At 49.6% G+C, this 23701-nt stretch overlaps 3 protein-coding genes and 1 long non-coding RNA gene across 10 annotated transcripts in view; 2 read left to right on the plus strand and 2 right to left on the minus strand.

The window, feature by feature from the left end:
• The window catches only part of Fmnl1 (formin like 1), a 27898-nt gene extending 26006 nt beyond the window's left edge, over positions 1–1892 (plus strand). For 3 of the 4 annotated variants that reach the window (XM_031354963.1, XM_031354961.1, XM_031354964.1), the window contains 4 exons: positions 210–311; positions 431–511; positions 752–872; positions 1497–1892. In XM_031354963.1, coding sequence (XP_031210823.1) covers positions 210–311; positions 431–511; positions 752–872; positions 1497–1600 — 408 coding nt within the window. In that variant the 3' untranslated portion in view covers positions 1601–1892. The remainder of the gene's footprint in view (positions 1–209; positions 312–430; positions 512–751; positions 873–1496) is intronic. The other variant, XM_031354962.1, reaches the window with a different exon arrangement.
• Positions 1833–21655, minus strand: LOC116079162 (spermatogenesis-associated protein 21-like). Of its 2 annotated transcripts, none has more exons than XM_031354969.1 (10): positions 21521–21655; positions 4714–4759; positions 4259–4483; positions 4092–4171; positions 3800–3943; positions 3293–3364; positions 3088–3208; positions 2653–2831; positions 2319–2511; positions 1833–2109 (listed from the first exon to the last, which is right to left on the minus strand). In XM_031354969.1, the coding sequence occupies exons 3-10, from the start codon at positions 4405–4407 to the stop codon at positions 1860–1862; spliced, it is 1188 nt and encodes a 395-aa protein (XP_031210829.1). In that variant the 5' UTR covers positions 4408–4483; positions 4714–4759; positions 21521–21655; the 3' UTR covers positions 1833–1859. The 2 variants fall into 2 exon arrangements, with proteins under 2 accessions (XP_031210829.1, XP_031210830.1); XM_031354970.1 differs by lacking the exon at positions 21521–21655 and adding an exon at positions 12011–12240 and having other exon boundaries at positions 1897–2109; positions 2319–2471; positions 4092–4138.
• Spata32 (spermatogenesis associated 32) lies at positions 11607–22987 on the minus strand. 3 transcript variants are annotated; one of them, XM_031354971.1, is made up of 6 exons: positions 22856–22944; positions 14662–14828; positions 14481–14535; positions 13413–13482; positions 12276–13132; positions 11607–11727 (listed from the first exon to the last, which is right to left on the minus strand). In XM_031354971.1, exons 2-6 carry the CDS (start codon positions 14708–14710, stop codon positions 11643–11645), a joined length of 1116 nt encoding a protein of 371 aa, XP_031210831.1. In that variant the 5' UTR covers positions 14711–14828; positions 22856–22944; the 3' UTR covers positions 11607–11642. The 3 variants fall into 3 exon arrangements, 2 of the variants coding, with proteins under 2 accessions (XP_031210831.1, XP_031210832.1); XM_031354972.1 differs by lacking the exon at positions 14662–14828 and having other exon boundaries at positions 22856–22987; XR_004113781.1 differs by lacking the exon at positions 22856–22944 and having other exon boundaries at positions 11623–11727; positions 12198–13132.
• Positions 12106–20843, plus strand: LOC116079164. Its single transcript, XR_004113782.1, has 3 exons — positions 12106–12379; positions 20089–20191; positions 20416–20843. It is a non-coding gene; the product is annotated as an uncharacterized LOC116079164 (long non-coding RNA).
• Positions 22988–23701: the final 714 nt, after the last annotated feature.

The following is a 23701-nucleotide window of genomic DNA, read 5'->3' on the forward strand; positions in this document are numbered from 1 at the left end:
CAGAACACCAGCCACTGAAGCCTTGGTGGGGGGGATGCGGTTGGAGCAAAGACCTGGAGGGGTGTGGCCACAGGCAGAAGCCTCCTGGATGAACAGTAATGGACCATCCTGTGTGGAAGAACAGAGATGTGGTATCCCAAGGGGGCACAGAGCATGCTCAGGCTCCAAGGGGCCCCAGCTAGCAGGACTTTATTGGGTTGTGCTTGCAGGAGGCCTACGAGTCTGTGGTGGAGTACTTTGGAGAAAATCCCAAGACCACATCCCCCTCCATGTTCTTTTCCCTCTTCAGTCGCTTCACCAAGGCCTACAAGGTACAAGGATCTGATGGGTGGGGTTCGGGGCTCTGCAGCCTCTGCCTGAGAGCAGTGGGGACAGGTGAGATGGGGAAGGTGGAGGGTTGTCCTCACCAAGACCTGCCTTGGGCCCTCAGAAAGCAGAACAGGAGGTGGAACAGTGGAAGAAGGAAGCAGCTGCAGACACCTCAGGCAGGGAAGAGCCTCCAACACCCAAGGTGGGTAGCTGGCCTCGGGCCCGGGACGGGGACAGGGATTTATAGCATCCCTTTCACCCCATCTCACGCCGACACCTTCAGGGTTGACATAGATTCTGCCCAAAGACAAGGACAGTGCCCCAGAAGCAAGGGGAGGAAACAGCTGAAGGTTCCTTCTGCCTTACTGTGAAGAACTACACAGATGTTCCAGAGTGGGTGGGGTGTTAAGTATCCTAAAGTTAGGGTTGTCCTTCGCCTCAGTCTCCGCCCAAGGCCAGGCGACAACAGATGGACCTCATCTCTGAGCTAAAACGGAAGCAGCAGAAAGAGCCACTCATCTATGAGAGTGACCGAGATGGGGCCATTGAAGACATCATCACAGGTGAGAGCTTAGCCTGGCCACTGTCCTGTCCCCAGGCTCTACTGTGTCCTTCTCTTCCTGTATTTCTCCCCACCTGAGGGGTCTGCTGCTTCCTCCCACCTCCAGTCTCATTGTGCAGCCCTGGCTTGCTTGGAACTTGCTGTGTAGACCAAGCTGGCCTTAAACTCACAGAGATCCTCTTGCCTCTGCTCCTGCAGTGCTGGGATCAAAGGCATGGGCCACCTCCCCAGTTCTGCATACCTCTTGCTACCTTTTCTGTTTTTTTCCCTCTCTCTACCTTCTCTTTCCCATAACCTCAGTGCTCAAGACAGTGCCCTTCACTGCCCGCACCGGCAAGCGGACATCCCGGCTCCTCTGTGAGGCGAGCCTGGGAGAGGAGATGACCCTCTAGCTCCCAGGTACCTAGACAGCCTGGCCTGTGATTCCAGTGCTGGCAAAACTCTGGGAGTTTGGGGCAAGGGGGGCAGACATGCCTCCCCATCCTGGGCCACTGCATGGCTGGGATGTTTTAGAGGGTGGTGTTTCTGGCTGTGGTAAATCAGTGTCCCCTTCCACGTGTACAAAATCAAGACGAGCCTAAGCCTGTCCCTAAGCCTGGGCCAATGTGTCTCCTTTGCCTGCCAGATCTTCGGAACCAGCCGTACATCCGTGCAGACACAGGACGTCGAAGTGCTCGCCGGCGCCCCCCTGGACCCCCACTGCCGGTCACTGCTGACCTCTCGCTGTAGCCACTGTTTCTGCTGGTGGATTCTATAGGGTCGTATGCAGGCTGGAGCTCAAAGGTGGTCCTTAGCTCGGCTGGGTCGGGCATCCGCTCCTCCTGCCGACTACTAGCCTTGAAGACTCCCCCCACCCTCCCAAAAAAGCTGGTCGTAGCACCCTCTCCCTCCAATAGCCATACTTAGCCTGAGCGGGAGCCTGGCCTGTAACTTATAAAGTGCACCTCGCTGCCGCCCTAGCTCGGAGGACTCTCCATGGACCTTATTTTTATACAAGATTAATAAAGATGTTTGCAAAAGATGCGCGTCGGCTCGGTGCCTGATCCCACCAGGCGTAGCCAGTTTCGCTCAGCAAACGGTTTACTTGTACAAGCTCTTCATAGCACATCTCTGGAAACAGGCTGGCGAAGGGGAGGAGGGGTGCTTCTGCACTAGAGTTGGCGGGGAAGAAACTAGCTTCGAGGGGCGCATTTGCTCCAGCGGCTGGCTTATTAGCCCGGCGGGAGGGCGGAGGGGACCTGCGGAAGATCGAGGGGGGCTATTCGTTAGGGACGCGGTGCGCCATCAGCAATACCTGGATGTACCTCCTGCTGCTCCTGCACGCCCCATTTCTTTTGGCTCAGGTCCCACTTTAACCCCAGCCTCTGCTGCCTGCCAATCATGTCCCATCTGCTGTTCCGCCTCCGCCCCATCTGCCCTGTCCTTAAGAGTATCTGCGGATTCTCACCTTTGCAGAGTGGCCCAAGGTTGGGAGGGAGCTTGGGGCGGCCTGGCTGTTGGGGCTTGGGGAGGCGGACGTCGGACTCTGGAACTCGAGCCTTGCGTTCTGTCCTCGGGCGCCCAGCGAGGTTGGGAATCTGAGTGTAGGGGCTGCGCCCACCTGGGGCAGGATCCCAGAAGAGGAAGAGGCGGGGACAGTACTGGGAGGGGCCCAGCGGGAGCAGAAGGTGGCGGTGGCCTGGGCTACGGATAACCTGGAGCATCCCCCTCCCCCCGGGGTCTCGCCCCGTTCCCGGGACCCCACCCCCCAGCCCCAGCCTGTGGACAGGCTAGGGGCGCACCTGCTTTGCACAGTGTGTGCAGGGAGCGCGCCAGCTGAGAGCTGGAGAGGCCATTGAGGCGCGCAGCTTGGCAGAAGAAGGTGAGGCCCGTGTACGCACGCGCAGGTCGGCCCTGGCCGCGCGCCCGGTTCCGAGCGCACAAGCTCAGCCGCAGGGCCCGCTGCTTCTTGAAATAGTAGCTTGGGGGAGAAAAATGGGACAGCGGCCTCAGACATTGCTTCCTCGCTCTCCTCCATCTTACAGGTGGGGAAACCCAAGCAGGACCGGAGGCTACTTGTCTTTCTTTGGCTATTGGATGGTCTGGGGTTCAGGAAGTGGACCCGGAGGTCAGGGCATTCTCTGGAGGCAGGGACCTCCCCGCTGTCCCCAACCCTCCCGCCCCAAGTTCTGTTCTCTGAATCTCAGATCTGGGAGCCGGAGGATGGCTATGCCCACCTTGTCACCTCCTGCCTTGATTTGGCGGGCACAAAACCTTGACTCAGTAGTTTGAATAGCACCTCGAGGAACAGGGTGTGCAGGTCTGGCGGCTCGCCGACCCGATTGCCCTTCATTTGGCCTGAGTATAGCAAACACAGGCCAGAGGTGAAGATGGTTGTCCTCATTCAAGATTTCCCCTCTGCCCATCAGCTTAACTCCTCACCCATGCACTGGGCCAGACGGTGATTGTCAGTGAGGACACCCAGGAAATCCTTGAAGCTTACAATTCCATCACCTGGGAAGACAAGGAGAGGCGTGGGTACTTATCCTATTTGTAAAGTTTGCTTCGTAGATACCTTAGGGGCTTAAATACACATTGAGAATTACTCGGGATTTTCGCCATCATCATAATCCTCCCCTAAACCATTCATCTCTTTAAAATAGACTTTTTCCCCCCAATAAGGTACTAAGATCACTTATTAACAGCCTTTTGTAGAAGTCAAAGGGTTCTAGTGTGAGTGTGGAGGGAAACAGCTCTTGCCCTGAGGGGGGGATGAGAAATGACTCAGTACGAAGGCCCAGAGATTGGGGTGCTGGTCTAGACGGGCTTCCTGGAAGAGGGAACTTTAAAAAACAGAACCCGACCAAGAATTTTGTAGATAGGGGTAGCATTCATTAGGAGACCACCTGGAGATGGGAGAACACAAGAAGGCAGAGATGGGGCACCTACCATCTAAGTCGGCCAGCCGAAGAGCCTCGCACATCTCCTGTGGGCCCAGCTGGATTCCCGTGTTGCGCAGGGCAACTTTCATGCTATGCATGTCCACAGTACCTGTTGGGCTGCAACTGAACAGTTTGAAGATATCCTGGAAGGCTGAGGATGGAGAGAGGGCCAGTCAGCAAGACAGATTGGCATAGAGGGAAGGTGGCAAGGATCACAAATGTGTGAACCTCAGGGCAGGTAACTAATTCTGCCCCGAGCATCCTCCTATTTTTCTCCCTGCTCCTCCTCGCCTCCTTACCTGCCAGCTGCCGGGGTGTCAGGGGTAGCAAGCTTTCATCGGTGGAGCTGCTCCGGAGAAAGAAGTTGGACATGTAATACCTGTTGTAAAGATATTCCAGGGCCAGGCAGGCCTTGCCACCAAACCAGCACACCCTAGACCTGACCTCCTCTGGTTCCTGCTCTCACCTTTGAGACCTGTCATCTGGCCCTGACCAATATGAATGGGGAGCTTCGGAAGGATTCTTGAAACCTCTTGACTTCAGAAAGGTCTCCTCTTTAATGGTCGTGGCTGCTCCTACCTCTGACTGGGACGGCTGACCCATCTGCGGCTGCATCCGCCCCTTTTGCACCCTGCCAGCCTGCTCCTCGAATGCATCTCGTGAGAGGTTATTTCGAGGTTTCTGTGGAGGCCTTAGAGGCAGGGAGAAAGCAAGACAATCTGGTCAACTGAAGGGCATAGACTCCAGGGAGCCTAGGGGACAAGAACTGTAGGTAAGCAGGTCCACCTCCTCCTCCCAGGATCCTCAGGGTCAGGCTGATCCACAGCCCTACAGGAAGGGAGGGGCTTCTGTAGCAGGTACAGATTATGAAGCCCCAAGTAGGTGACAAAAAGGACCCTCCTCCCGCCCAGCGTTCTGTACCTTCTCAGTGTGGATGGGAGTCTCTTGGTCTTCTGGCCTCTGCTGCCTGAAAGGCAGAGTCCCAGGCTCTGAGGCTGCCCCCAGGCTGCCTCACTGCTGGGACTTGTCTTTTGGCTGCAAGCCCTCCCTCAGAGGCTGCTGGGCGTCCTGCCAGGGACAGGCACCTGCTGCTTTCTTCTTCCCAAGTCTCTAACTCCCTTCAGGCATCTGAATTTGTGATTACTCTCTGGATGCTGAGTCAGGATGGCAGAGGCCCACGAGGAAAAGCAAGCCACAGAATCCCAAAGCCAGGGATGTGGGACACGGGGTCCTGTCCAATATAAACCCACTGACCACATTATAATACGTTCTGTGAAACCTCAATACTTGGAAGCAGTACAAACCATGCAGTGTCTACTCTCAGATAATGAGTGAATGAGACTGGAAGACTGTAACAGAGAGAGCTGGAAGATTAAATAAGATTTTTCTTATTAAATAACACTCTTCTAAACAACATGTGGTGTGAGGTATGGTGATGTACATCCATAATTCCAGAACTCTAGAGGCTAGGGTGAGAGGATTCTAAGTTTAAGGCTATCCTGAGCTACATACATAAGACCTTGTCAGGAGGGGGAGGTGGAAGAGGAAGAGAAGGAAGAGGAGAAAGGGGAGGAGGAGGAGGAGGAGGAAAGGGAGGAAGAGGAAGTGGAGGAAAGTGTATCATTAAAACGAGACAGTGCCAGGCATGGTGGTGTATGTCAATAATTCATTTAAGCACTTGGAAGGATCAGTTGTTCAAGGTCATCCTCAACTGTATAGTGAGTTTAAAACAAGTGTGGGCTGTATGACAACTTGTCTCAAAACAAACAAACAAAGCATGTATCAAATGCAAAAACCTCCAACTAAACAAAAGTAAAAATATAGCGTATTGGAAATTGCCTGACTGTAAGACGTAACAAGCACTGCTCTACCAAGACATTTGTAGCAGGAGACGCATGTTTTAGAAAAGGAGGTATCTGGGCTGGTGAGATGGCTCAGCGGGTAAGAGCAGAGACTGCTCTTCCGAAGGTCCTGAGTTCAAATTCCAGCAACCACACGGTGGCTCACAACCATCCATGATGAGATCTGACGCGCTCTTCTGGTGCGTCTGAAGACAGCTACAGTGTACTTATGTATAATAATAAATAAAATCTTTAAAAAAAAAAGGAGGTATCTGAAGAATTTCTAGTCCAAGAAACTAGAAAAGGAAGCGCAAATTACATCTCAAGTAAGTAGAATTAAGATAGTAAAAATGAGCAGAAATTAAGATTGGAAAGCAGGATATCAATAGCAAGAACTGTAAACGCCCAAATCTTGTTCTTTGAAAGAGCAATGGAGTGGCTAGGGCTGGTGAGACGGCTCAGTTAGTAGAGGTGCTTGCTGACACATTGATGACCCATGTTCAAAGGTTCCCTTGGACCCACATGGGAAAAGAGAACTGACACCTTCAACTGTCCTGACATCCATGCACATGCCGTGGTATGTGTGCTTGAATATGTGTGCACACAGCAGCACAAAACTAAAAATAGGTGGGACGGGAAGATTGTAGCATTATGAAAGGAACATGGCTAGAGCTCACGGACAGTAAAAGCATAATAAAGGAATATCAAATGACTATGCCTCTAAGTATGGTAGCCCTAATGCAGTAGACCGCTTTCTAGAAAAACAGATGCTGCCAAAACTTACATGAAGAAGCAGTCTGAACAGACCTATATCTGCGAAAGAAGTCAAACCAATAATTAACAACCTTCTGACGTAGAGAGAGGCCCGTATACAGTCACAGGTGATTTTTAAATCAAACTTCTATTGAAGAACTATCACTTCTCTATAATAAATACCTTCATTCCCTGTGAGGCCATTACTCTGTACCCCAAAGAGAGAAAGACTATCCCAGAAAATTATGTATTTTTTAAGAACACACATACAAAAATCTTGTTAATCTTGTTTTTAAAAATTATTGGGCTGGTGAGATAGCTCAGGGCGTAGGAGCTCTGACTGCTCTTCCGAAGCTCCTGAGTTTGGATCCCAACAACCACATGGTGGCTCACAACTACCTGTAATGAGATCTGACGCCCTCTTCTGGTGTGTCTGAAGACAGCTACAGTAAATTACACTGGAGCGAGCCTAGCTGGAGCGAGTTGGGCCGGCAGAGGTCCTGAGTTCAATTCCCAGCAGCCACACACATGATAGCTCACGGCCATCTGTACAGCTACAGTGTACTCATACACATAAAATAAATCTTTATTTATTTATTTATTTATTTATTTATTTATTTATTTATTTTGGTTTTTCGAGACAGGGTTTCTTTGTATAGCCCTGGCTGTCCTGGAACTCACTCTGTAGACCAGGCTGGCCTCGAACTCAGAAATCCGCCTGCCTCTGCCTCCCAAGTGCTGGGATTAAAGGCGTGCGCCACCACCGCCCAGCAAAATAAAATAAATCTTTAAAAAAATTATTTTGGCCAGATGTGATAACACATGCGGTTTTGTTTGTTTATTTTTGTTTTTTGTTTTTTCCTTTGGTTTTTGTTTTTTTCAAGACACAGGGTTTGTCTGTGTAGCCCTGGCTGTCCTGTAACTTGCTCTGTAGACCAGGCTGGCCTCAAACTCAGAGAAATCTGCCTGCCTCTGCCTCCTGAGTGCTGGGATTAAAGGCATGCACCACCACTATCTGGCATGACACATGATTTTAATCCCAATATTTGGGAGACATAGGCAGATCACTAAGTTTTCCAGACCAGCAGGAGTACATAGAGAAACCCCATTTCAAAAAATTGCCTTAAAGGCTTTCCGTGTGTGTGTGTGTGTGTGTGTGTGTGTGTGTGTGTGTGTACACAAATTAGTGCAAGTACTTTTGGAGACCAGAAGAGGGCATCTGATCTCCTGGAGCTAGAGATACAGGTGGTTGTGAACTGTCCAATGTGGCCGCTGGGAACTGAACTCTGGTCCTCTGGGAGAGAAGTAAGTGCTAACCACTGAGACATCTCTCCAGCACAGATGAGAAAAACCTTAGACAAAACGTTAGCAAGGCCGGGCAGTGGTGGCGCACACCTTTAATCCCAAGTCCAGCACTTGGGAGGCAGAGGCAGGTGGATTTCTGAGTTCAAGGCCAGCCTGGTCTACAGAATGAGTTCCAGGACAGCCAGGGCTACACAGAGAAACCCTGTCTCAAAAAACCAACAAAACAAAACAAAACAACCCAAAAAATAAACAAAAAAATCATTAGCATGTAGAACCCAAAAGTATATAAAAAGAATGGTACGTTACCACACACAAGCTAAATACAATGAAGTATTTAAATGAACTCTGCCTGGGTATGATGGCTCACACCTTTAATCTCAGCACTCTGGAGGAAGAGAGAGTCCGATCTCAGTGAGTTCCAGGCCAGCATAGTATACTTTGCAAGTTCCAGGGCAGCCAGTGCTACATAGAGAGATCTTGTCTCAAAAGAAGCAAGCAAAAAGCCCCCAAAGCTTTGAGTCTTCCAACAATGTAAAGAAAGTTAGAAGACAATAATAGACTTGGAGGCGCTCATCTGAAAAGGACTGTTATACAAAATGGACAAACGACCTTAAAACACAACAGTGAGAACATGAGTCACCCAATTAAAGTGGGCAAAAGATGCGAGATGACATCCACCTGCAAGACTATGACATCTCCAGCATCACGAATCATTAGCGAACGGAGGGGGAAAGTGAGACACTTCTACGGGTCCCTGAGAATGTTGGGATTTAAATCACCAACACCACCAAATCCTGATGAAGAGAAGGAGCAGCATGCCCAGTCTGCAAAGGGGTGAGTGGCTCTGGAACTCCAGCTGTGCCTCACAAACACATCTTGATGTCTTGGTTGTGAGCTCAGCCTTTAGTGGCTGAAACAATGGATATAAAGCAGTGGCCATGGTCCTTGGCATTTTATCCAGACCATGTTAAAACAAGTCCAAGTCCACACAAAATCCACACGATACTCACAACTTTATAAGTGCCCAAACGTGGACTCAACCAAGATACCTTTTGATAGGTGGATGGAAAACCGAACCAGTCTGTCTAGATAATGGAATCTTATCAACACTACAAGGGAATGAGCTGGCAAGCCGTGGAAAGGCATGGAGGGAGGTCACACACTAAGGGAAAGAAACCTGCTTGAGAAAGCTGCATAAAGTTCAATTCCAGTTCATCCAGGAAAAGATCTGTGGGCACCAGGAGCTGAGGGGAGGAAGGAATGAGTGGGTGCACAGAGGGTATTTAGGGTGGGCAGACTATTTTGTATGATACTACAATGAGACACACGCCCCACATTTGTCATACACCGAGAGGGAACGAACTCTAGTGTCACCATGGGTTTTGGGTAATGGTGGCGTGCCTGTGTGGGTGTGTGTAACCATGTGTCTCTGTTTCAGGATGTCCCTGTGGGATGTCCCTGTAGGGAGTGGGGCAGAAAGGAATACACAGGAACTGTCTGTGTCTGCACTTGTTTAGTGCACCCAAAGCCACTTCCTTTTTGTTTGTTTGAAAACAAGGTTTCTCTGTATAGCCCTGGATGTCCTGGAACTCACTCTGTAGAACAAACAGGCTGGCCTCGAATTCAGAAATCTGCCTGCTTCTGCCTCCCAAGTGCTGGGATTGAAGGTGTGTGCCACCATCGCTAGGCTCCAAAGCCACTTTCAACAATCAATTTCCTTTCTTTTTTTTTTTTTTTTTGAGACAGGATCTTATGTAGCATAGCCCAGGCTACCCCTGAACTTGCTATTTAACTGAAATTGCCTATGATATATGAAATTGCATATGATATATGCCTGGCTTGTCTGGAACTTGCTAGGCAGTCCAGGATGTCTTTTAGCTTCTGATTCTTCTGCCTCCACGTCCTGAGTGTGGGGGCCCAACAACTCTGGTTAAAAATAGATTTTTTAAAAAATCCCACCAAAAGAATAAACTCTGAAAAGATGAGTCCTAAGAGCTGAATGACTCTCTTTAGCCAGACACCCACTTCAGCATCTTTTCTTTTTTCCCTTTCTAGACTCCCACCCTTCCCCCACAGGCCTGCTTTTCTGCTTCCTAATCCCTCAGTGTTCTCTTCCTCAGCCTTCTCCTGGGATCTTGATGGGCTTTTCCCTGGGCATGGAGCTGGTGACCCTGGCCAGGGCTGCCCATGGTGGCATGCTTCTAACACTCTGCAGACTAAGACAAGAGTTTTGAGAGTTCAAGGCCAGGCTGTGTTACACAGCTGTACCCAATTTCAAAAGAAAAGAAAAGAAGAGAAAAGAGAAGAAAAGAAGAGAAGAGAAAAGAAAAGAGATGGCTCAATGGTTAAGAGCACTGGCTGCTCTTCCAGAGGTCCTGAGTTCAATTCCCACCAACCACATGGTAGCTCACAACCATCTGCAATGGGATCCAATGCTCTCTTCTGGTGTATCTGAAGACAGCTACAGTGTACTCACATACATAAAATAATTCTTTAGAAAAGAAGAAGCCGTTGGTGGCGCATGCACTCAGTAGGCAAAGGCAAGAGGCTGTCAAGGGCTGCATAGTGAGACTCTGTCTCTACAACAAAGCTGATACAGCAGTGTAAGCCTACACCTGGAATCTGCCACTCAGAAGGCAGAGGCAGGAGGATCATCCTGAACGTGAGCTAGTCCAGCTAGGGCAACATAAACTCTTACCAAACCAAACTAAACTAAACCAAACCAGCTGTGATGTTGTGTCTGTAATCTCAGCACTCAGGAGACCAAGGTAGAGAGACTGCCACCAGTGCCACCAGTGTGAAGCTAGCTTGTGCTGTACAGAGCTAGATGTCCCTTACCCCCACCTCTCTCTCATACACACAGTTGACTATGGAGGCTGGCTTCTTCCCTTTCTCTAGACACAAATTCCCTTCCCTCCTTCACAGTCTACTGACCTTTGCCAAAAACAGAAGGTCTCTCTTTTGATCGTATTGCCTCTCTTCTGGGCCTTCTAAGCCTGACCCCAGACAAAGTGGAGGTTTGCCTCTGTGTGAATATTTTACCCCCATGGTTGGTCCTGGGTGTGCATGTGCCCTGCACTTGTGGATTGTTTCCTGTCTATGGGCATGGTGTATTATGTGAGTGCCAGGCTGGTGCCCTCTTGGTCGTTGGGTACCAGGTACATGGAGTCTCCCTACATTTTGGCTTGAGGCTCTGGCCTCCTGAGAGATCATTCCATCAGCCTCCCTTTTCCCTCCTTCAAGCATTCAGACAGCATCTTTGCCAGGCTCCTCACTGGCTACAGGAAGACTGTCCGTTGGGTTTGCTTTCTCATCTGCTCCACCCCACCTGCAGGGAGGCCCACATCCTCACATGATACCCGGATGTTCCTGGCTTTAGGCCTAAGAGACTTAAGCTCGGGATGGAACTCTGAGGCTTCCTCAAGGCTCATATGGAGTCTTTCAAGGTGGTAAGGTGGTCTAGTGGTCTGGTAGGTGGGAGAGACCCATTCCAGGGAGTCCTGGCCAGGTGGCCAGGAATGATGCCAGAACTCTCAGAGAAACTTAAAAAAAAATGGTGTCACCCCTAAAAAACTGCTTCCAGAATATAACATCCAGGTGTGCTCAGTGGTTAGGAGGCATTGATCCCCCAAAACCTGAACCAGAGCCCAAGCAGGGTGTTACACGTTGCATACTTGCAACGTCAGCACTCAGGAGGCTGAAGCAGGCAGATCAAGGGTTTGAGGCCCATCTGGGCTTCATAATCACTCTGTTAAAATGACAAGGGCTGAGGATACCAGCTCTGTAGTAAAACATTGGCCTAACTATGCCCAGGGACGGGCATCTTACAAAACCCTTCACCAGGGCCAGCACTGGAAGCTTAGTAAAGCATCGGCCTAGCTACGCCCAGGGACCAGCACCTTAAAAAAACTCTTCACCAGCCAGCACTGGAGGCTTTAATGCTTTGTCTAGTCATTTCTCTGGGACTGAGGGGGATGACAGCTTAAAATGGATTTTCAGCAATAATGGATTCCCTTTGTTGGTTCCCGGCACTGAGCTGCAACACAAAAGAGACAGTGTCACTAGGGCATCAGGGGACTCGGGTCTCCCCCTGCGGGGCAGCTGGCGGTCTGTGGTCTGTCCTGTCTACATATCGTCAGAGCCCAAGGGCCCTGAAGCCCATGACCCTCATGCTCCTTCACATAAGTGTCCCGTGACCTAGGAACGTGACCCATCATGCTCTCAGGAGGCAGACAACCTCGAAACATGCCTGCTTCTCGATACGGCGTGGCCCTGCCCATTCTGAACCCAGGTTTCTCTTCTAGCCCTGGGGAGCTTACCCTCCATGGTCCCCAGGCCTCCTCTGGCCCTGGCTTTTCTACTGCATCCCAGGTCACTGGAATCTTGCTTGTAGCGGTCTTTGTGAGGTCATTGAGCCTTGGGCCCTCAACTAAGCTAGCTTTTCCGGGTCCCCTGCTCAGCCCCTGCCCAGCCCCTGCCCCTGCATTCCACTGTTTGCCACCTCACCTGTCTATGTGAGAACTGAGCCCACCCCCACATGCTAGTGAGGCCCCTGTGGAAGGGCTGCAGGGCACCACCACTCACTCTTCTTTGGCTTCCTGAAGCTGAGGGGATGTCGCTGGTGCCTGGACTAACTTCACTTCCCCTTGGATGGTAGCTGTCTTGAGCCCTGCCTGGTTAATATCTAGGTAAGAGCAAGCTACATTCCTGGTTTCCCGAGTCCAAGATTTGTGAGCTATGTCTTTGGAGCACTGGTCTTGTTTCTCTGAGGATATCTGAGTGATCTGGGTAGCCTGGGCAAACTTGATGGACTGGACAGGCTGGCAGAGGTCTAAAGAGGTATTCTGGGACTTCTCAGCTGTTCCTTTGACCATGGTCTCCAAGTTAGGCAAGGCCATGTTGCTGGAGGAGGCTACAGCCAGGGATGAGGCGAAGTTGATCAGATCTGCCAGGCCAAGGGCTGGGGGCGAGGCGGGGTGAGACGCCGGGGGGCTGGATGGCAGCTGGGTACATTCTGTGTACACCTGGGGGATGGAGATAGACTTCTTTTCCTGGGGGCCCTTGGGATGTTTTTCTAAGGCTTTCTGTAGGCTGTGCTCAGACGCCTGGATGAGCTTGTTTGACCAGAAAAGATGCTTGGAGGTCTGCACGGGGATGGAGCGGAACTGGCCGCCCACCTGCTCCTCCTCTTCCTCCTTGTTGGTGGAGTTCACATCGAAGCCCCAGGGCCTGAAGTTGTTTGTGCTTGTCAGCTCTTCTTCATAGGGCTTGAGGGAATCGATCCTGTAGTTCTGCTGCTCCGGGCTCTCAGTGTAGCTGTCCCCTTCAGTCTCAGGTGTGGGTTTAGAGGGTAACTCTGGCTCCATGTCCTCCAGCTGTGGTACTGGGCCTGGGTCTGGGTCCACTCTGGGTGGCTCCGTCCTTGGTAACTCTGTTTCCAGCTGAAAGGTTTCAACTGAAAGCTAAGGCATCAGGAACTGGACATCCCTCCCAGAAGGGCTCCCCTGACACCAAGCTCCCCCCTGCTCTCCGTGTGACACACTACCCACCCCTTAATCTCCACTTGCTGCTTCCTGGAGACCTGCCTGAGGCAGGCAAGGGAGTGCAGGCAGGTAGTGAAGCTGGGTGTGTGGCCTGGTACTATATATAGTCCTCCTGTTGCCAAGCATAAAGACGCCGCCCTCTTGCTTGCTGCCTCTGCCTAAAGCCTGACGGTCTCACCTCTGTTTCTTCATCCTCTTTTTCTTCATGGGTGTGGTGCTGCTGCTGCTGGTGGTGATGGTTGTCACTCCTGAGGCAGAAGGAATCAAAATGGGTGACAGAGATCCACGGGAAGGGTTGTTGAGAGTAGGGATCTCTAGGGCCCTCAAAGCTCGGGCCTTGTACAGAAGCTGGGAAGAAGACCCAATCTCTATTCCCCACCGTCTCTGTTCCTTTAAGAACTCTGGAATGTCGTGTGTGTGTGTGTGTGTGTGTGTGTGTGTGTGTGTGTGTGTGCACATATACAAATATAAATGTTGTGGAGGCCAGAGGCTGACCTAAGTCCACCTTAGTTATTTGCTACCTCGTTTTTCAAGACAGGATCGCTCTCTGATGGTGGAGCTCACTGATTTGCTAGAGTGGCTGGGGCCAGTGAACCCCACCCACTTCCTGCTTCCACCTCTGAACTCTAGGATCACAGTGCTGGCATATTTGGATTTTCTCAAGGGTGCCCGACATCTGACTAGGCCTGCATGCTCGTACACTGAGCCCTTGACACCTAAGCTGGTGGTATTAAGATTCTCTGAGCGGCAGAAGTTTCTGGAGAGCTTACCAAACCACTCTTTATCTCCATTCGGTTGGAGGACGGGTCTGGGAATCTTTGTTCAGAGCCACGAGGCCTAGAAAATGGCTCCCTATACAGGGAAAGCCCAGAGAGAGGCCCCCTTCTCACCTGCCCACTCCCAGTGGGTAGAATTTGAGAAGCCGTGGATACTGGAGGAAAATGTAGGCCCCTTTCCTTCTCATTCCCTATTCCCGGTTGCTCCTCAGGCACCCGCCTTCCCTACCTTGAACAGCTCTCTGCCCTCCGCAAGGCAGCCGTCACCCTGTGTGCTCCACCATAGCCCTCCACCAAGGTTGGAGGCCAAAGGCAGAGATTGCAGGGATTGTAGGCAACCCCAGCCTTTTGCCTGGACACTGGCCCTGAGCTACTGGAAAGGAGCTAGAGAGGGGGAGTCCCTACTTGGGTGAGACTCTTTGATGTTGGGGGAAGGGCCTTGTGCTGGTGGGGCCAGTCCCAGTCCTTACTTTCTTTCCACAATGTCCACTGAATCCTTGCTGCAGCAGGGAAAGGCACTGATACCTGGTGGGGGGGAAGGAAAGGGGCAGGGAGCCTCAGTGTGCAGAGCACCCCTGAGCTGGTGCCAGTTTCTTCCGTCCCCCCCCCTCCCCGCCTCCAGCCCATCCATCATCGTCTCTCTCATCTTACCCTTTGCCCTCGTCACCCCCTTGCCAGGGTCACCAGTCCTGTCCTCCATGTCTGCTATCCTCCATTTGTCATCTGGCCTTGTCCCAGTTCTTGGACCTTTTAATGCCCACGGCTCTCCACATTAGCCTTAGAAGGGGCTCACTGCCCAGGCTTTCCGTAGCTGGTGGCTGCTAAGTCAAGGACTTGAATGCAGGCTTAAGAGTTACCTCCGTCGTCTGCTCTGCCATCCTCTGCAGGAGCCCACCGCACCTCACTTTTTGCCATTTTTGCTGCTTCCCGAGCTCTCTTTGGTCGCCCATCTCTGACCCAGACCAAGGCCTACACTCCAGGTATTTGATCTGAGGATGTGCCAGCGTCTCACCGCTGGGTGCTGAAGTCCTAGGAGGTTGATTCCCTGGGGGCATCCTGCAGCCAGGAGATAGATAGCCTGGAAGCTTTTTTTTTAATCATCTAATACAGAAGCTACCCTTTGCCCACTAGAGGTGGGTACCAGGCTGTCTCACTCTCCTCCTCAGGGAGCCATAATCACTGATTGTGAGGGATCACAGCTTCCATGCATTATGCTAAGTGGGTTCCCAGGAGCCTAGGGAAGAGCAGGAAGTGTTAACCTTATTTTGGGTGAGAATCGCTGCCAGGATTGTATTAACAGCATGAGAACACACTGTGGCTTCTTCCTAGGATGGAAGGGGTGGTCCTTGCATGGCTGGTCCTAGAATGAGGATTCAGGCACATCTGTACTGAGATGGACTGCCTGGCCTTAGGATCTTAGGTCAGCTGTGTGCTGAGGCTCTGAGAGAACCACGGACAGGAACTTGAAGGCCAGCTCTGCCTCCTTGACCCACATATTCTACTGGCTTTCTTCATCCATCTCCTCCCCCTCCTCCCCCCGCCCCCCCCCAGCTCCATTCCACCCTGAGCAGGACTTTTTGGCTCCGCCCAACCATAGAGGCTTCCTTGGTCACTTTGCAGTTTTTCTGGACATCTCTGGTCATCACACAGCGTCTACCCTTCCCTGAGCTGCTACTGGGAATGGGCAGAGGGTAAGTTAGAATTTTGTAAGCCTCATAGCAGCTCTGGAGTCTGGACGACAAAGTCCGGTGTTAACTCATCTTGGGGCTTCTGTGCTTGACTTGTAAGAAAGTCAAGCTTCAGTCTGTGATATTTGAGGGATTTTTCAGGGTCCAGTTGCTAATATTCTAGAAATACCGACTCACATTCTGCAGGTGTGCTAAAAACTCATCAGTCCTGATAGCGTTGGCTTGGAGAACCCACTGGATTTGTACATAGAAAAGAATGTGTGAATCAAGACAACTTTGTTTCTTCCTTCCGTGTCTGCCATCTTTCACTTCTTCCCCTCTTGCACTGGGAAGGATCACAGCCTTGCTTCCTTCCAGTGTTGTTGGAAACATCCAGCACTCCATCTTTACGATGCTGGTGGTAGTTTTCTTCATAGATGCTGTCTACCAGGTTGAAGTTTCCTTTTCTACTTTGCTCAGTTGATTTTTAAAAAAATATTTATCATTGTCATTGTTATCGTCATCATCTCCGCCACTGTCGTTGTTGTTGTTGTAGTAGTAGTAGTCGTCGTCGTCATCATCATCATCATCATCATTTTAGGATGGGAACTATGTAGACCAGGACAGCCTTGCATTCACAAGAGTTTTCTTTCCTCTGCCTGCTGAATGCTGGGATTAAAGGTGTTCATCACTATACCTAGCCTCCAATCATCATCATCATCATCATTACCACCACCACCACCACCACCACCACCACCAACCACCACCACCAACCACCATTACTATCATCATCATCATCATCATCAATCTCACCATGTAGACCCAGCCTGTTCTCACTATATAGATCAGGGTGGCCTCAAACTCATAAAGATCTGCCTGCCTCTGCCTCTTGAGTATTAGAATTAAAGTTATGTACCACTATGCCTGATCATTATTTTTAAAAAGACTTTAAAATATTATCATTTTAATAATTACATGTGTGTGCCGTATGTCTGCAGGTGCACTTGGAGGTCATAGGGTGTGTGATCCCTGGAGCTGTGTTTATATCTAAGCGGTTGTAAGACAACAGATGTGGATGCTGGGAATGAAACAGAGTCCTCTGCAGGGGCAGTGTGCACTCAACGACTGAGCTATCTCTCCAGCCCCAGGCATCAGATCCACTTAGAACTGGAGTTACTTAAAGTCGTGAGTGTCCCAAAGTATTGAGAATCGAACCCTGGTCTTCTGCAAGAGATCAGTGTGTACTCTTAACTGCTGAGCCACCTTTCCAACCTCTGGTTGTCATTGCATAAAATAGGTTCTCACTCTGTAGCCTTGGCTGGCTTGGAACTTCCTAGGTCAACCAGGGTGTCTTCAAACCCAAAGAGATCTGCCTGCCTCTGCTCTCCGACTGCTGGGACTAAAGGTGTTCGTGTACCACTCCCGGAGTGAGTGTGCATTCTGCTGTGGGATGGAATGCTCTTCGAATGTCAGTTATCAGCGAGAGCCACTTAGCTCCTCTAAGTCCTGATGGACTGTGCGCCTACTTGTTCTTTCAATTCCTGAGAGGAGTGCTGAATGCTTTAACTATGATGGCAGATCCCCCACCTCCCCATTTCTCCTTGGAAGTTGTATCAGTTTTCTTAAGTAAAATGTTAACAATGTCATACATGTATCTAGTGTATTTTGATTATATTTACCTCCATCACACATTTATCCTCTTCCCTCTCAGAGTCACCTCTATTTTTTTTTTCCTTTTTTGAGACAGGGTTTCTCTGTGTAGCCCTGGCTGTCCTGGAACTCATTCTGTAGACCAGGCTGGCCTCGAATTCAGAAATCCACCTGCCTCTGCTTCTCAAGCGCTGGGATTAAAGGTGTGCGCCACCACTGCCTGGCGAGTCACCTCTACTTTTATTTTCTTTCTCTCTTTAAATATTTATTTTTAAATTCTATTTTAATTTTGTGTATGCCTGTGTGGCTGTGTACAGGTTATATGCATGTCAGTGCACACACCACTGGAGGCCAGAAGAGGGCGCACTGAGTCCCTTGGAGTTGTAAGTTATGAACTGTCTGACCTAGGTTCAGGGATGTGAAATTTGGTTCTACAAGAGCTGCAAGTGCCCTTACCGGCTTGGCTATCTCTCTAGCCCCTCCTCCCTCCTGCCCTCTCCTGATTGTCTGGCAGCATGTAATGCAGCCCAAGCTGGGTTCAAACTCCCTATGTGACCTAGGCTGCCCTTGAACTCCTGAGCCTCTTGTCTCTGCCCCTAAGTGCTGGGAATGTAGGTCACACTTGGCCATCACACTAGTTTTTCTTCGTGCTCTTTGAAGCTCTGGTGTTAGGAACACAGTCCTTTTAGGATAGTTATACATTCTTTTGTTTTGCGGCCCTAAGGATGGAACTTGGAGCCTTACATATCCCAGGCAAAAACTCAATATTCTAGCCTGCCTTTAGGAACCCTACCCCTCTACTGGGCTGCCTTGCCTAGACTCAAGAGAAGATGCCCCTAGTCTCATGCAACCTGAGATGTAAAGGCTGATTGATCTCCATGGGAGGGAGGGTTCCCCTTTTCTGAAGAGAAAGGGAGGAGTAGAAGGGGAGGGGTAGTGGGGAGGGAGGACTGGGAGTAGCAGAAAGAGCGGAAACTGTGGTCAGGATGTGAAGTAAGTAATATATGATAATAAATAATATGATATAAGTTATTTTGGCTGCATTTAATTAATTTTGAGGCAGAGTCTCATGTTTCCGTGGCTGGCTTTGATACTTAAGGATGACCTGACACTTGTGATCCTTCTGCCTCTATTTACCAGCTTGCTGGGATTACAGGCAGGTGCTGTCCAGCCTGGCTTAGGTGGTCCTGGGACTCAGATCTAAGCGTTTGTGCTACAGTCCCAGCCCCTATTAGTATACTTTCTTGAGACAAGGTCTTACTATATAGCCTAGGCTAGACTGCAAAGTTACTACATCACCCAAGCTGGCCTCAAACTTGTGATTCTCCTGTCTCTGTTGTTTGAATATAGGGATTATTCACAGATAAGACACAACTATGTCTGGCTTTCCCCCCCAACTTTAAAAAAGTTATTTCCTCTTATTATTAAAAAAATAACATTTATTTGTTCTCTCTCTCTCTCTTTCTCTCTCTCTCTCTCTCTCTGTGTGTGTGTGTATGTGTATGTGTGTGTGCATGCTCATATGGAGGTCATAGCACAATTTGTGGGAGTCAGTTTTTTTCTTCTACTCTGAGGGCCTCGGGGATTGAACTCAGATTGTCAGCGTTGGTGGTAACCCTGTACTACTACTTTCCCCAACTCTTGATGAGGTAGCCTTCTCATCACTATGAAAGGATATTTCTGATCCTTCTGTCTCAACTTACCAGATTACAGGCGGGTGCCACCAAACCTGGCTTACTGGGACTCAGATCTAAGCTTTTTAGTGTTAACACAATCTTTTACTTTTAATCTTTGTGTTTTTATATTTAAAGTGGATTTTAAAATGGCAGCATATAGTCAAGTGTTGCTTTTCCTAATTATTTCTTCCTCTGGTATTGAGTTCAGAGCCTTGTATGCCAGCCACGCGGCGCAGCCCATCAGCCCATCTATTCCTAGCCTAGGCATCACTTCTTCTGTCTCCTTGGGCAATCTCTACTGTTTGCAGTGGCTTTGTGTGGTGGGGCACGGTGCTGGAGACTGAGTCCAGGACAATGCTCTTGTCCATGCTAAGCACTTGCCTTAGAAGGAGTGGAGAGGGCTGCCGTTCGGGTTTAAGTGGATTGTTCTGTTATTTGTTTCCACGTATCACTTTGCTCCTTTTTTATGCCTTCCTCTAGACTATTTGCAGGATTCTGCTGGGTTTTATTATAGCTATGACTGTTCTGTTATTTTAGTTGCTTTAACTAAACTTATTTCACTTGAGAACCCGTGTGTCCAGACCTCTGTAAGGGTCAAATGACTCATTCACAGGGGTTGCCTAAGAACATTGAAAAATGCAGACACTTGCATTACAGTTCTTAACAGTAGCAAAAATTAGTTATGAAGTAGCAATGGCAGTAATTTTTTTCATTGGGGATCACAGCATTAGGAAAGTTGAGAGCCACTGCCTTAGGCATTGACTATTCAACTTTAACTTATCAGCAGCTTCCTTCAAATGGTAATAGGATAATATACCAATCTGCCTGTAGAAGGGAACCCTTAACCGTCATTTCCTCCTTGTGACTAGGTGTTTGAAATGGAGCTTAGAGATAAGAGAGGGTTGAGATATTACTCAATGGTACAGCATCTGCCAAGAATTTGAGAATCCCCATGTTTAATCCAGAGTTGGGGGGAGAGAGAATGGGGAGAAGGAAGGGGGAGGGGGGAATGAATTTGAATATGGATTTGTAATGATTAACTAAGCAAGGAGAACAGAAAACCAGAGAGTTCTTTCTGCTTCTAGAATATGGAAGGCAGAAGACTGGAGGGATATAGTGTCTGATAGAGTGGAGGCAGAAATTGAGAAAGGTCAAAGGTCACACAGGATGCTGAACCCATCTGTCCAGGTAAGTCCTGGGAGCAGCTTGGAAGATTTGAGGTATGAGGGGAGTCAGGGGTCAGGGGTCAGGGGTGGGGGTGCTCCTTCCTGAACAAGGCATCAGGTGATACTGACATTCCTGAGGTGCGCCTGGTTCCTGTCTGACCACCCTTAAGTGACACTGGCCAGGCAGTAAGACCTACAGTTGAGAGAATTCCAATGAGCTGCTTTAATGATTTTGTTCTTGAACAGGGGGAACTGCAGGCCACCAAGGACTTGACAAAACTGTCAATTTGCGGATGAGAAGTTGATTCCAGAACAGCAAAGGTGACTTGAGAAACAGGAGGGCAGGAGGATCCTTCCAAGAGAAGCTAATCATTTTCAGTGATTCAAGGACAATGCTAAAATGTATCACATCAAAAGACAAAACCAAACCAAATGGAAAGAAATAAACAGAGAAAACCAAGATGCTATGAAGAATCACAGCAGAAGGCTTTTGGGCAAAGAAAGAAAGAAAGAAAGAAAGAGAAAGTAAAGAAAGAAAGAAACAGTATTCTTTCTAGAAAGCAAGAAAGTATTTCCAGAAAACAGAGCCCAAATATCAAGCTATAGTGCTTTTCCAGAATAAATTGGCATGTGTGTGCATGGGCATGCAGGACACCCTTGCATGCCTTTCCTCGGGAGCTTTCAACATTGTCCTTTGAGGCAGGGTTTCTCACTGGCTAATCAGGCCAGCCAGAGGTCTTGGGGACCCTCCTGTCTGCCTTCTTACTATTGAGGTCTAGGCTCCGCTGCCATGTGTGTTTTACATGGATCCAATCTGGGTGTTGAACTCTGGTTCTCACGCTTGTGAGACACTGACAACCATCTTCACAACCCGGGAGATGGACCTATGAAATCTAGAAGGGAGCTCTAGAAAGAACAAAAGTTAGAGAAGTAAAAAGGAAAAAAACTTCCCTGAGAAGAAGGGTCTCAGTAGCTTGGAAAGGCTCATGGAAGCTGGGGAGATCCCGCTGGTGTGGACGCGGTTCACACCAGGAACAGCTGACTCACAAGTGCGTTTTTCATTTTTGGGCACGTGTGTGTGTGTGTGTGTGTGTGTGTGTGTGTGTGTGTATGCATGTGAGTGCTGAGCATCTGGAAGCTGGAGGTTGACTTTAGGAGTCATCCTTGCTTCTAACTTCCTCCTTATTCCTAGAGGCAGGGTCTCTCTGTGAAATCCAGAGCTCATAGATATGATTCCAGGCTCTGGGGGCTCTCCTATCTCTACCTTCAGAGACAGGTTGGAGGCCCATCTGTCTCACCCACTTGATATTTATGTGGGTTCTGTGGTTAGAACTCTGGTCCTCACACTTACACGAAGTGTTTTAACTTGCTACCTTCCTGACCCACAAATTCTTCTTCTTCTCCTTCTTCCTCTTCCTTTTCCTCTTCCTCCTCCTTCTCTTCCTCCTCCTCTTCTCCTCCTTCTCCTTCTCCTTCTTCTTCTTCCTCTTCTAAGATTTATTTATTTTTTTGTAAGTACACTGTAGCTGTTTTCAGACACACCAGAAGAAGTCATAGGATCCCATTACGGATGGTTGTGAGCCACCATGTGGTTGCAGGGAATTGAACTCAGGACCTCTGGAAGAACAGTCAGTGCTCTTAACCGCTGAGCCATCTCTCCAGACCCCACAAATACCTTAAAAATGGAAACCCCAGTAATTTATAAGAGGGAGAAACTCACAATGGTTGACTTTAAAATTTGGATTAGTTTTTAATCTAAAATTTGTTTTTATTTTTCGAGGCAGGGTTTCTCTGTGTAGCTCTGGCTGTCCTGGAACTTGCTCTGTAGTTCAGGCTGGCCCTGAACTTAGAGATTCACCTGCCTCTGCCTCTCTAGTGCTTGGGATTTTGTTTGGTTTTGTTTTGCAAAAAGGCCTGCAGCTGCTCTGAGATATGCCTGCATAGGGACCCTTGATTTTTTTTTTTTTTTTAATCAGCAAATAAGCTCGTCAATACTTTTGAGTCAGGGATAGTTATTGCTTGGATAAAGCTGGAAAGGAAATGCTAAGTTTCAGCTATTAGCTACTGTATTTAAGGGCTGAGGACAGAGACGGACGAGAGTTGTCACTGTACCATTGTGCTCTCGAGCTTGTTACCACCCATTTTTCTTGGAAGGGACCTTAAATCTCACGATCTTTAAAACACTACGCAAAGCACCGCACTGCACCGCACGCACCCTTGGCTTTCCACTGTGATGACGCAAGGCCTCACTGCTCTTCCGGAAGCCCCAGGCCAGCCCATCTGAACACGTTTCTGGCTGACTCCCCGCCCCCGGCCCCTCCCCCCAGACCCTAAGCGTGTTTTGGGTTAACTAGCTTTGGGTCTCTGGTCCTCAGCAGTGTCTCCCGCAGATGGATTCGGCGACCGTCTTTGCAAAGACATTAAATCCCCAGACCCCACCAGTCTGCCAAACGTGCACGCGTGCATCCGCGAATGCGATCCCGTTGGAAAGTTCATTAAGACCCCGCACTCATGCAGCCCCAATTTTTGCACAGCGAGGGCTGCTGCAGTAATCAAAGGCACCCAGAGAGCTTGACTGGGGTCAGCTTTCCTTTCCACTCCCCAGGCCAACACCAGTTAGCTTTCCCTTTCTCCGCCTCCTCCCGGCCATGCTGGCACCTCCCACCACTCGGCCGCCTGCTCGCACCTGTCACCCCCATGCTGTCGGAGGCTCTGTCTGGGAGGCGGGGAGCGGGCTGGTGGTTGCTGCCCCTCCGCCTCCAGTGCGCTCTTTGGCTAGCCCGGTGGAGGGTCGCTGAAGATGATGGGGGCTCTGGCGCCTGTGATGCTGCGGCTTCTGTGACGTTCCGGCCAGGGGATATGGTATGCAGGAAACTTGAAGGTTCATGCCAAAGAATGTGGGTGGGAACAAGTGAGGATCTTTTGAGTCTTGGAGGTCGAGCAGCCAGGGTCTCCGCCCCACCCCCACCCCCCACGGGGCCAAGACTTGGGGCAGTTGGCCACTCCGCAGTAGACCAGGTACGTGGACTGTTTCCTGGGTAAGGACGGCTTAGAACCTCATCTGGCCACAAAGCCGCTGCACTGGAGGCGGGGGCGGGTCTAGGACTCTTCTAAGGATGGTTGAATCTCAATCCAAGCTGTACACGTGTGCAGTACATACACCTGTGCAGTTTTCCAGGGTGACCTTACAATTTTTTAGTTACATTTATTGTGTGTGAACTTTTTTTTTTTTTCGAGACAGGGTTTCTCTTTGGACAGGGTTTCTCTGTGTAGCCCTGGCTGTCCTGAAACTCTGTAGACCAGGCTGGCCATGAACTCAGAAATCCACCTGCCTCTGCCTCTCAAGTGCTGGGATTAAAGGCGTGAGCCACCACTGCCCGGCTTGTGTGTGAACATTTTTATATCACATCCGGTGTGTGGAGGTCAGAGGACAACTTTTGGGAACAGCCACCTTCCGCTGTGTGATTCCTGGGACCAAATTCAGGTTGTCTAGTTTTAGACTCCATTTCAGCAGGCTTTAATTAAACAACCC

Source organism: Mastomys coucha, unplaced genomic scaffold (assembly GCF_008632895.1).
Source record: "Mastomys coucha isolate ucsf_1 unplaced genomic scaffold, UCSF_Mcou_1 pScaffold5, whole genome shotgun sequence".
Classification (NCBI taxonomy): Eukaryota; Metazoa; Chordata; class Mammalia; order Rodentia; family Muridae; genus Mastomys; species Mastomys coucha.